At 40.3% G+C, this 13,332-nt stretch overlaps 1 protein-coding gene across 1 annotated transcript in view; it reads right to left on the reverse strand.

Moving 5' to 3' along the window:
- Positions 1-13,332, reverse strand: part of LOC126396791 (pituitary adenylate cyclase-activating polypeptide type I receptor-like) — a 53,386-nt gene that overhangs the window by 28,412 nt on the left and 11,642 nt on the right. Inside the window, exon 2 of the mRNA XM_050055092.1 lies at positions 12,464-12,572. Coding sequence (XP_049911049.1) covers positions 12,464-12,572 — 109 coding nt within the window. The remainder of the gene's footprint in view (positions 1-12,463; positions 12,573-13,332) is intronic.

Consider the following 13,332-nt stretch of genomic DNA (forward strand, 5'->3'; position numbering starts at 1 on the left):
GTTAGCACAGTGTCATCAATTTTCCCCTTTGTTTGTTTGTGTGTTTGCTTTTCCAGAATGCCACCAAACTGGGAGAGAAGAGAGGGTTAGTGCCCATGGATTTGCTAAAAATAGCATTAGAGGAAGTTGTCAGACAGAGTCTGTACAAAGTGTGGCAAGAGCATATTACATCTGCCATGTCACTGGGTACTGATAGTGTAAGGAAAGGACAAGCCTGATGGAGAAGGACAGCAAGGAGCTTCCAAAGTCAGGGTAAAGGAGCCTCTTCAGAGTCTTTTAAGAAAAGCAGGAGAAGAAACTAATGACTTACTTCATGACAGCAGCTGAACTTTACTCTGGATTATGCCCCATTATGCTAACTATGTAGCTGTATTCAATGCACCTGCCAACAAAGAAGGACACTAATGTGCCAACCGGTGCATGCAGTAAGTTTTAATGATATTATAATGTTTTATACATTAACTGATCACATCCTTGACATGAAATACTTGTAAAACAGTTGCTTGACTAAAATATCAATTTGCCATGAAAACTATATGTTTAAACTTTTTTTTGTAAGCAGTGTTACAACATTAGGTCATGAGATTCATGCACTTCAGTTGTAACATCAGACAGCATCCACTTTGGGTTTAATCCTCATGACTTGTTTTCTCTATTGGAAAACTTAAATTGGCCCGTGATAGCAGAGAAATGTTGGTCATTTGCCTGACAATATTACATATGTAATATCACATATGTAAGTAAAAAAAAAAATTGAAGTAAAAGAGTTAAAAACTGAAAAAACATTACAATTATGGCCACTATCCTCTAATGACAACAATTCCCTCTGAAACGTAAACTGTTTTCTTGTAGAGCATCTTTAGATGAGATAGATGGAAAAGCCTCTGTGGAGAACTGGTGAACCGCAACGTATTCCTTGCAAATGCAATAGGGTAGCAGTCCATTATACTTCAAAAGTGATGTCACATGCTTCTGTGCACAAGTCAGGTCTGCTTGACCTCATGTTACTAACACAACTCATTGTTGCTCTCCCTGCATATTTACCATACGTTGTAGATCTCAGGGTCTTACCTATTTCATCACTGTTAGGGAGAGGCTAACTTTGAGCAGATAAACTTTTAAATTTCTGCTCAAAATTAGAAAATAAAACAAAATGATAACCCTAAAATTAAGACAACATGACCACTATAAGAAATGAAATAAAAGACAAGACATGTCAAGGTGACGTGTTCAAACATCTTGTATGAACCAACCAGCTGTCCAAAACCTTATGATATTAAACTTACAGTCCTTTAAAACTTTAGAAAAGCAGCAATTCATCACTTCAGCTGGAGCCTTCAAATTTTTGCTTGATTAACTGTTTATTCATAGTTAATACCACTGCTGGTTCATGTTGATATGGTTGTAGACCATCATTTCTACAATAAAATGTACTTTGTTGGGATGTTGGTGAGCAGGCGCCCCATGTAATAGGCTGTTGCCGCAGTGGCCCGGGTTCGACTCCAGCCTGTGGCCCTTTGCTGCATGTCACTCCCTCTCTCTCCCCCTTTCACACTTGTCTGTCCTATCGATTAAGGCTGAAAAGCCCCAAAAAATATATTAAAAAAAAGAAAAAAAAAAGTACTTTGTTGCTCTCCACCGCTGGCATTTGCTCTGTGTAATTAGTTATGAAAATGACAATTGCAAGTGACCACAAAGAGACAGAGGGCAGGACAGTCATGGTGTGTAATGATCTGTGGAAATGTCAATAGTAGAGTGTGAAAGCCATGTCGAAATCACACACACACACACACGCACGAAAGCCATGTCGAAATCACACACACACACACACGCACGCACACGCACGCTCTCTCTCTCTCTCTCTCTCTCTCTCTCTCTCTCTCTCTCTCTCTCTCTACCTCTTCCTCACACAAAAATTCAAAAGGCTGGCTGTTGCTTACTGTGAGTCTAATTAGGAGTATCCTTTGAAAATGGACAAGACTGTCATCCCCCTCTCCCTATTTACTACTGCATCACTTCATCATTTCCTCTCTGCCATTGACTTCCCTTGTTCCTGCTCTGGCGGTGTTTCCTTTAGGACTGGAGGTGTGAAGGTAATTAACTTGAGGTCGATGAGACATCTGCCCTCTCTTACTCTTAAGTGGACAGTTATTGATAACTCAGGAAAGAGAAACAGGCACAAAGTGTATGTGAGAGTGTGTTTTTACCTGTTTTGGTGCTGTATTTCTGTCCACCTTTTTATCCATTACAGGCAAAGATAACCACGCCAAATTGTGCAGTCTTTTGTAACACCGCCATTATGAAGCCTCATAATCATTCTTTCATGAGCTGTATCGCCCTTTGCCTCCTCTCTTCATCCCTCCCATCTGTTCATCCTATTTAGTCACATCTGATGGATTCTTTCACTCCTGATGAATCCTGATGAATTTGTCTGAATGAATTTGCAGTTGGATCTTGTTCTTGAATGCACCTGTTTGACCTCAGTCCATGGGGACTTGGTTTGGGCATTCAAAGAGGCACCAGTTCAAGTCCCAGTACAGACCAGGTATGGAATGTGAACTGGTAGCTGGAGAGTTGCCAGTGTGCCTCCAGGGCACAAGCAAGGTGCCTTTAGCAAGGTGCCTTTAGCAAGGCGCCGAAACCCCATACTGCTCCTGGGGCTCCATATTATGCCTAACTCTGCACTATACCCTTCTAAAAATGATTGCATGTATGTGTTGTGAATAAAAGAAAGATACACAAAAAGTCACATTTCAACTGCCAATTGTGTGAAGTGCAAAATAAATAAAATTGAAATATATAAATTATTATATAATGAATTAATATATAATATTATATTAATAAAAAATGAGATCATTTTCAAACAAGCGCAAAACATGCTCTGCTATCATGAATACAGTGTCCCTTTCACAAAGCTGTCCTACTGGGGGAACAAAAATTGTGATTTTCATGCTTTCCAAGCAGGTGAAATAGCTTGGTAGAATAAGACCCATGAATCAATATTCACATCTCAAATAGTATTGTTGGATTCATATTGTTTTATGTTGCTTTTCTCATGTTTGAGAAACAACTAAGCCAGGTTGTTTAAATTAAATACACATTTAACATGTTTGGTTAGATTTCTTTGGTGCAGAGCCTGGCAGGTGTAATGGGGAAAAGTAAGTTTGCCTACATCAAATACTTATTCATGCTCTCCAGTTTTTCGAATGACACCGAACTTCCCCTCTTGGGATCAGTGCCGGTTTATTTTATCTTATCTTGGCTTTGCTAGAAAACTAGCTTTGTTAGCGAAACTGGTCACTACCATTACTCTGCTAGTGTTGCATGGATCAATTCTTTCCACAATATCAGTTCCTTTGAGTTGAAACATATAAATGTATAGAATATGCACAATCGACGGCTAGTGCTGCCCACCCAACCAAACTTCCCTTCAATACATTACCAGTTGTCATGTATAGATCAACATTAATAAAGATAAATTTTTTTAATGCATTGATTTAGCATCCCACTTACATGTAGGTAGGCTGTGACGTTACAAAAATGTCAATAACCAAGATCTGTCTTTCTGTGAGGGGCAAGTTGGCTAGCAGACGTCCCAGTTACCTCTACAGCCTTTCAGTCTTTGTCAGTGAGTGTAGCTGCCAGGCTGTCTGGACTCAAAGTCCTATTCAATCGCCTCTTATTCACTCACTGTAGCAAGCAGTGTAGGCACTACCTCTGGGTAACAGCAAGTGGGCAAGTGGAGACAGTCTGAGATTCATGAACACTTGGACGTTTGGCAGACTGAAACAGTACATACGAAATACCAAAAAGATTTATTTTTGGTTTTGTTCTTTTTCTTTTTTAAATCACATGATCAAGATGAATCTGTAGTTACGCACCTTTCATACTAGCTCCTTGTAAGATATCACGAGCAAACAGAAAACTGCCAGGTCAGGAGTAAAACTATCTGCTCATTAGCTAGTTGTGCCTTGAAAATGAAGTCAGAGCCAGTGGATGTAACAGTCACTTCAGATCAGTAAGGTCAAATCACATTCAAAAAATAACTAAAGCAGAACGAAGAATGGAATAGTATAAATTTCTGGAGTCTAAAATGCATCAAAAGTTGAGGCCTTTGTCGAGATGATCCAGCTGACTGCCAAACACCAAGCAATACCATTAATCGTGGCTTCATTTCATTCAGGTGTGCGACTGCAGGGCCGAGGCATTCTGTATTCTGGCCGAAATTAATGTCGTTAGCTACACCTGTGCTGTTCATTCAAAATGTAGGCTGTATTTTTATCCGACAAATGTGACGTTATCTAGCTGTTCTCTAATGAAAAATCAAAGTAACTTCTTGAATGGAAAAACAGAGTGGAGTAAAAGGTACAATATGAAATGTAGTTGAAATTTAAATCTCCCAAAAATGTAAATACACTACAAACTGGAAAATAATAATACTTCAGCACGCACTTTCTACCCACCTGTACTTGATCCTGCTCTAACCTGTATAGCCAACAACACTTTGTGATGTGTGGATGTGACCCACATGACCCAACACTTCTCCCCAGGACAGCTGTGGTAAAACAGGATTGAATATTCATGAGTGTTAAGATCATTACAGGTGGCTTTACAGTCAGTGTGTGTTTTTGTTTATTTACCTGGCTGTTTATGCAGGTGAGCAGTCCACACCAGCTTAGCTCTAATGTTGTGGGGTTGTTGTTTTTTTGCTGTGAATGCTTTATGCCCAAATGTTTATCATTTACTGCTATTCTCTTTGTTTTCATTGTTGATTAGATTTTAATCATTTTGCTTTTTTAATCTTTAATACCTACTGCCATTAACTTCCATCCTTCTAATTCTATAGCCCAATTTTTTTATGTGCATTACTGTTCCATTATTCTAATGTATTATCGGCAAATGAAGGAGCAAAGTTTCTGGCATTGTATGAGTTAAATGTAAAAACGTGATGCTTTATCAACACACTCTTGTCACTGTGTAGTAAGCACATTGCTATCATCAGATAGGTGACAATTTTGTTAGGTTCATTTTCTGTAACAACGTTAGCATTAATGTTGGCTGGTTCTGTGGCGCTGGCTTGGGGTCGGCTCTCCCCTGGTGGAGTGGAGGGTGGCCGGGTTGCCGGGGGCAGACGACTCCATGTGATGGTGTTTCCTCTCTGGTTCTTCCGTGCTCAGCCTTATTTTTTTCTTCTTATTTATTTATTTATTAGTGGCGTTTGGATTCGGTTACGGCAGACAGATGGCAATCTGAAATGGAATGAAGCCCACACACAGTAGCAGACAGTAGCTACAAAACAGTAGTGGAACACGCCCCATCGGCCCACAGCACAATGCTCTTAAAGGCCTACGCTATCAAAAGCTGGCAAAATACATTTATTTTATTTTATGGCCTTGACATTAACCTGTCATTAACACTGTATACACTTTTTGTGTGTATACAGGAATGTTAAAGATATCATTGAGGAAAACGAGGTCGACGAGACGTTGTTGAATCAGGGAATTCGTGTGTCCACCACGGGAAAGGAACCTACTTGACTTTACATTGGCGTTTCCGTGGTACCGGCACGTAATTTCAACCCATTACGGGGCTGCCACCACAGAATGCTGTGTTAAGAGGTCGTGGTCATTTCACGTATTTCTGTGAGATCAGGTTGAGTGAATTTTATGTGTTACAATGTCTGAACGGGTGCTGCAACAATGACAAAATTCTCCTTTTGGTAATCAGTGCAGATAGGACATTTAACTAACTGTCGTTATCAGCGAAAATTGGCTCCGATGGCAGCCAATGGCTGTGCATTGTCCACCAGTCTCATGGGACGTACATCCCTGACTGGAGCTAAAGAGAAGAGTGTTGTGTTTCTGCAGGTACTCAGAGGAGTGGGGAGGGAAATACCCGTGGCTTACTGCAGCCTTACTAGATGCAAACAGTCAGACATCAGGCTGCATGCTACCAGCAAACACATAACTAACAGCACAACTGTACATCCTCATCATCCACAGATGTATTGTCCCTGTGTCTTTTTACTGACATCTGTTGTTACTGAGGACAAAATAAATTACACAGTAATTTCTTTATTTTACAGCTATGCTTAATGATGCAACACCAGTCAGCTGACATGTCATGACAGTCAACCTGCCCCCCCTCTCGAATTTCACCCACTCTCATCCGGTCACCCTAGTCGTGTTAAATGATGGTACAGCTCCAGAGAAAGCAGGTGACTGTGTCTGAAGCCCCTTTTCCACTGCACAAAAAAATTAAAATAAAACAGGCTAACACTCGCTAATGTCTGGCTTTTAAATGTAATGGGAAAGGTTACAATTGGCATTCACAGTCGGGTCAAATTTACATTTGTAAATTCAGAGCCTTGTAGGAGTGTACCATTTGGTTTTCCAGAGCAGTCTAGGCACTCTGTGTGGAGAGATGGAGTAGCAGAGTGCTGAGTGGAGTGAATGTGTGATAAACTTAACTGCTTATAGATATGTTATGTATATTATAATTAAATTTATATAGAAATAAAATGCTCAGTTTCTTCGACCCACTGGGCTCTTATTTTAGTGTAGAGTGTCAGACTGAATTTATGAATGCAGTATGTCAGGCCACTCACTCTTGCACGCGTTATTTAAAAAAAAGTAAACAGTGACCAACAGGACCATACCAACCCGTATGCTCTCTTAGTGGATGGATGATTTGACAGGATTGCTGCAGGTGGGATGGCCGGCTTTGTGGTAGACTACTGTGCCAGTCTTACAAAGGAGGACACTTGCTGTGAGGGTCATAAGGACAGAGGGATGTCGTATGCTGTAAAGCCCTGTGAGGCAAATTGTGATTTGTGATATTGGGCTTTATAAATAAAATTGATTGATTGATTGAAAGGTTTCCTCTAGTTTACTTTGCTATCGAAGCTAACGTTAGCTAATGTACAAAAAAATTAGCGTTACAGAGAAATCCAATGTTCTTCAATACCTCCCCAATTTCTGATTATGTGGACATGATAACCCTTAATACACATTATGTTATTCATCCCTACAACATTAAACACTTTTTCCCTAACCTGATATAGTGTGCTCTGCACATGCAAGCATTTTGATGATCGCTTCCATCCAGTCCTTTCATCTTATTGCATTTAACCATAGTTGTATTTATGTTGATGGGCAGTTGGTGGTTGGCATGTGATAAAATTTAAGTTTTGAGCCATAACTCCTTCTATTCTGGCTCCCAATAACACAACAAGACGACATTTTAAGACCCCTACAGTATGTAGCCTATAGCACTGTGGTGGCAAGTCGTGTTTTGCCTCTAGCTAATAAAATGACATTGTGTGACATTGGGCCTAAAAAGGTCTATGACATGCCACCACAAAATAGTGTTCATTTCAGCCCAAGCAGCGCTCAAACATCAATCCAAATTAGTCTGCACCAAATTTGAAAGAAAGACTGAATAAGTAAGAGATACTGGAAGAGAAATAACCACTTCAAGTTTTCACAGGCCTTGGTGCTGTTTTCTACTGCTTACCAACCAACATGTTTTCTGGCCTGTTTGTGGGGTCGAACAGAGCACACCAGAAAAATCTACACACACGCACGCACGCAAGCGCATGCACACACACACGCACACACACACACAAACACACAGAAAGCTGTCTACACAGCTCTGGTCTACTGGCAATGGAAAAGGAGTCTATAGTCTATTTTTAACAGGTTTGCCTGTGTTTAAAAAACTCATGTACACATCCTAATTTTGGTGAAAAAGGGGTGTTGGTGTACTGTTTTTCATTTTAACATGTATTTACATGAATTTTTGGGTTGGGCCAAAACATTGGGTTCAGCTCTGTAAACAAAAGTCCATGAAAGGGTATATGCCGACACTTCCTGTTTCAGATTAGAAGCCTTCTAGCGCTTCATATATGGCCCAGCTAGGTTTTGACCTAATATTGTTTGAGAAACTTCCTTAAGAAGCCAAGCCTTTCCCATCAAAATCGAAATATATGCTTTAATAAAGTTTGATGTTTGTGTTTGATGGAGTGGTTACGTCAGTGGGGAGACCATACAGGAACAGCTGGGACCAGTGGTGTGCACAGAGGGGGGGGCGGTCCTTGGGCCCAATAGTTGAAAAATGCGTGCTAAAGTGCCCTCTTGGGAGCCAAAACGCACGCTAAAGTGCCCTCTTGGCAGCCAAAATGCCCTCCTGGGAGCCAAAACGCGTGCTAAAGTGTTCTCCTGGGAGCCAAAACGCGTGCTAAAGTGCCCTCTTTGGAGCCAAAAACACACTAAACTGCCCTCTTGGCTGGTTAAAACATGATAAACTGCCCTCTTGGCTGGTTAAAACATGATAAACTGCCCTCTTGGCTGGTTAAAACATGATAAACTGCCCTCTTGGGTGGTAAAAACATTACTGTTGCAATGACTTTTATGTTGGGCCCTTTTTTGATCTATATTGAGCCAGAACTATATCTCAACAAAACAGTTTGGATTATCTGGTGCTAATATGGTGTTAAAATGCACTAGAATACAGGAAATGGCATCTACTTAATTGAAAATTTTTTGGGGGAGGACCCCCAGACCCCCCCAGGGATTTATTTCTTTCATACATCCATGTCTCTGTGTGTTCTTCACAGTCCAACGTTGAATCTACACAGTTCTCGTGGATGCTGATCCTAACTACAAACTAACTTGAGTAGTCTGTCTAGTTAGTCTGTTTTAAGGCTATATAATATGCCATTTGTATAACATATAAACATGTCTAAAGTGCCCTCGAAAACACGCAGAACTTAGTGCCCTCTTCAGTGGCGAGAACGCGCTGTATGTGCCCTTTTTTTTCTTTTCGCCCCTGCCCTTCAAAAAGTCTGTGCACGCCACTGGCTGGGACTTTTTCTCCCCCCTGACCGCTCAGCTTTGTAAAAGCTGACTGAAGAAGTGAAGCGGTGCCTCAGTCTACTTCAGTTGGTGTTTAGCTGAAGCTGCTCATACCTGCCACTTCAAATGCTAATTGTCACGTCTTTGGATGATCACAGGAAAGGGTGACAAATGATGCAATTAATTCTGAGCGACACCAGCTGTGTCATGCACAGGCAGTCCCACAGGCGAGCAGACAACTGTCTCACAGAGTGTGTAGCTTTCATAACAACCTTTTCAAAGTGGAGAGACGGAGCGAGGCGAGAGCGGAGCTTACCTGCCTGGAATGACCTTGTCGCATAACTCGAAACACTTCAAGACAAAGAGATTCATATTTTGGGTGTAATCGACGTGCTTTCAGACAACATCTCAGATGGACAATGAAGCGTGGTCCCTCCTGAAGGACAAGCTGTTCCAGTGGCTGCGCTTTTTTTTTCTGAGGCATTGAAGGGAGGATAATGGATGAATCTCCTCTGATTCTGGCTCACCTCCTTCCTGAGCTGCATGGATGAAACAGGGCCAAGCCGGGTTGACCAATCAGTAACTTTGATCCAGGCATCTTCTTACCTGATTAGTTCCTGTGATTGTTTTGGCTGCTCTGCCAAGTGAAGGACAGTAAATTGATAACAGGAAGCAAATGCGCTCGCTATGCTTTTGATTAAAGAGACGCAATCATCAGCCACAGGAAGGCATCCAGCAGCCTGCTGTGTGTGCCAAAGGGAGCTTAGCATGCAGATGCGAAGGAGTTTTGTGTTATCTTTAGTATGGTTTGAGACAGTACTTTAATAATGACGCATGGATTGTGCATACATTACGTAAACTGATTACAAAACTGACCCCACATGCAAGCACATACCAAAACACCTACATTATTCACATTACAAACTCTCATGTGGAAGTGTTGCTACTTGGCTGAAAGGACAAGTAACAAGTGTAGAACATTATCAAACCTAAAGTAAATGTAGCTGTTTAAAATTGTGCTTGACATGAAAGTGTTGTGGCAAGTTTGTTTGGCATTTGCATGTTCTCCCCATGTCAGTGTGGCTTTTCTCCAGGTTCTCTGGCTTAATTCCTCCCACAATCCAAAGACACACAAGTTAGGTTAATAAGTAACTCTAAAATGCTCGTAGGTCTCGATGTGTCATTTGATAGTCTAGCAGTATGTCCAGGGTGTACCGTGCCTCTCGCCTACTGTCAGAGCAGGCGCCCCGTCTACAAGGCTGTTGCCACAGCGGCCGGGGTTCGAGTCCAGCCCGTGGCCCTTTGCTGCATGTCACTCCGTATCTCTCTCTCTCCCCCTTTCACACTCACCTGTCCTGTCAATTAAAGGCTAAAATGCCCAGAAAGGAGAGACTGTTTACTGTGCACTGTTGAAAAGGAAACTAAGTCTTGACACTACAGGAACAACCCAAAAAATACTTCTAGTAACAGACAGTGAAGATACAAATCCCCAAGTCTCTCGTACACAGTAATTAAATCTACAAAAAGCCCTTCATCAGTAACAGGTAGAAAAAGATAATAATCATGCAAAACCTGCACATGGTACTTTTTTAAAATGCAATTTTCATTCAGATTTATGTATTAGTGATACTAACACTGAAAAAAATGACACATTTTCAGTGATGGTTCCAATACCCTCTTTCAGCAGTTTATCTTTTTGTGGAATATTTTGTATCCACTGATAAATATGAAACTGAGAGTTCTTTCTCCTTTTTGGGATGGCTGTCTGAGTTAGACTGCCAGTGGCTGTAACCCAGAGGTTGTTGGTGGTTATCCTTTAATGAGGAGCCTCTGTACAGTAATAAACAGTTCATCGAGCAGATACATGGGAAAATCAAATTTTTTCTTAAACTCCTGACTTTAACGGTCAAAGCTCTAACACCTCTCACTCTCTTTCACACCCTCTGATGTAAGTGAAGAGAAGAATGGAAAAGTGACCTTTCAGCCTATAATGACTAAGTATAACAATAAATCAACTGTACAGTCTGATTTTAACAGCATCTCTTGACTGCAACTAAACCAGATTTGATACATGATGCATTTGAATGTGTGTACTGTAGAATCCATAATTTGCAGTGACTGACTCCCTTCAAACTGAAACCTCAGAACATGCCGAATTGTCTGTAATTTAACTCATATGACTTCAGCCCACTCAGGATAGCTGGTGATGGCCCCCACATGAGAGTGCCTCCACAGAGAGAATAGTTAAAGACAGTATGGCACAACACAAGAGCTGAGATTTCAAAAATCTATTTAAATGGTTTTGGCCTGAAAACAGCATCATCCAGAAAAAGCACAAGGAAGGAGGAGGAGAGCAGGGTAATTTAAGTTGACATCAGAAGACCATGTCCACTGTTTGTCTTTTGTAGAGAGGAGAGAAGAGGAATGTGTTTGAAGTATGGCCTTTTCAAAATGAAGGGACTGGGGAGAGATGTGATGGCTCTCAGCAGATTAAATATTTTGACTAGCTCTTATTGTTAAAAGTTTGGAGAAACCTAATAAGGTATAAGTGACTAAGAAAAAAATAAGTGAGTTGTATGGAGACATGAAAGTTTAGTTTGCGGATTATATAATTGAAGGAACATTTAAAGTATAGCACTGTGGCTCACTGATGAGTTGTTAATAGTTTGTGGACAACACTAGTATCACAGAAGAATATGATATGATAGGGTCTGGATACACACACAATACTTGTTAATTAATACATTTATTGTTGGTTTAGGTCTTTTGATGGGATTTGTGAGGCTTTCAGTGAAGCAACTCTCAGAAGACCTATCTCACCAGAGCTAGTCACTTGATAGACCTGCTAGAGATTAACTGATTGACACTTGTTGCTGATGACAGGTTTAAAAAAACTTAGCTCTTAAATTATGTCTGTGCATGTTACTCAGTTGTGTTGTTACTAAATTAAAAGAGCATTCTGACTGATGTGGATGTGCAAATTATTTTTGTACTTGCTGTTGTTTGATTGGTGTTGTATTACATGTTGAGTTGGCTTCACAACACAATACTGTCTTCTTCTTCCCTCATATACTGTTCGAGATCATTTTTTTAATCTGTTTGTATTGATGTGGAAAGGCATGGACTCAATGTATTTCTTGATTTAAAAAAAAATGAAAATCACCTTTAGAAATATGTTGAGGTATACTTAAGTGTAAAAATACAGCAGAATCAGCATTTAGCATCAAGCAATTTCACATAAAAGAAGTGAGAAAAATATGAATGAAATATATTTCCACAGTAGATTCTCCTAATTTCCACCTCATCCATGTTGTTACAGTTTTATTCTTTTTCTGACTCTCCTTTCTAACCCTCATATTTTGTGTCTGGTTTTGTCTTATGGCATAAAGTCAGTCAGCAGCCACAACATACCACAGAACCAATCTAACAATAAAAAATAATCCAAGCAAAGCCTTAATCGTATCTCTAAAACTAAGTCTTAAGGCTAAAGCCAGTAGTTAACGCTGTGCTGACCCAATGTTTGTCCCCATATGGAACAGGAGTCTCCACTATGTAAGTATGTGTGTAAATCTTTGTTCCCTATCACATGATTAAAAAAACACACAGACCTGTCCTGGCAGAGTGGTTGTTCTCCTCCTGTTTGAGGATCTGGTTGCACTCTTCTTGAGCCTTCATGTGCTGAACCACCAGAGCACAGTCTGGGTGGATGGCCTCTGTCTAAAAAGAAAGAACACCAGAGTTATACATGAAAATGTACTGCAGTGCAGTAACAGACTTTCCCAGGAATGAGTCCTAAAACCAAGAAATGAGTTAGCATTTTTGTATTCCTGATATCCTCGTCTCAACGGCAATGGGTTTTTGAATGGATTTTGGGTTAGATGCCTGAAGTTAGGTCTGTAAATAACACAAGCTTAAAAAGCTTTTATGTGTCTTAAAAAAGATGGTTGCTAACAAGTGGCTAAATGAGAAAGATTATCTGACTTAACCAAGTGTAAGTATTATAAACGTTTGTATGCTACAGAGCTTATTTTAGGCAATAATCCAAAATCCAATGGAAAATCCCATAGGCTTTTTAACAAAGGAACCAGGGCAATGTTACTTCCATGTCCGCCAACAGAAAAACCATCATCCCTGGAGCACTCTATGATGATGTCAAGGTTTAGCGGGCAGCTACAGTGGCGGTGTTTACACTGACACTGACACCAGAAGTATAGGCCTACAGGAATCACTACTAGATTATAATTTGACACTAATACAAGTATTTTATACAACAGTACTATCTACAGCACACTATTTCAGATCATATGAACAGTGTTGTGCACGTTCACATTTCACAAAACTAGCTCAGAATTTTACAGATTACAATGGACTAGTTCACATTCATAGTTCACAATTTGAATTTTAAATTCACAGTTCCTTATTATTCACTCGCAGATATTTCTCAAGACTGGTTTGCTTCAACTTGATGTGTCGTTTT

Source organism: Epinephelus moara, chromosome 10 (genome assembly GCF_006386435.1).
Source record: "Epinephelus moara isolate mb chromosome 10, YSFRI_EMoa_1.0, whole genome shotgun sequence".
NCBI lineage: Eukaryota > Metazoa > Chordata > Actinopteri > Perciformes > Serranidae > Epinephelus > Epinephelus moara.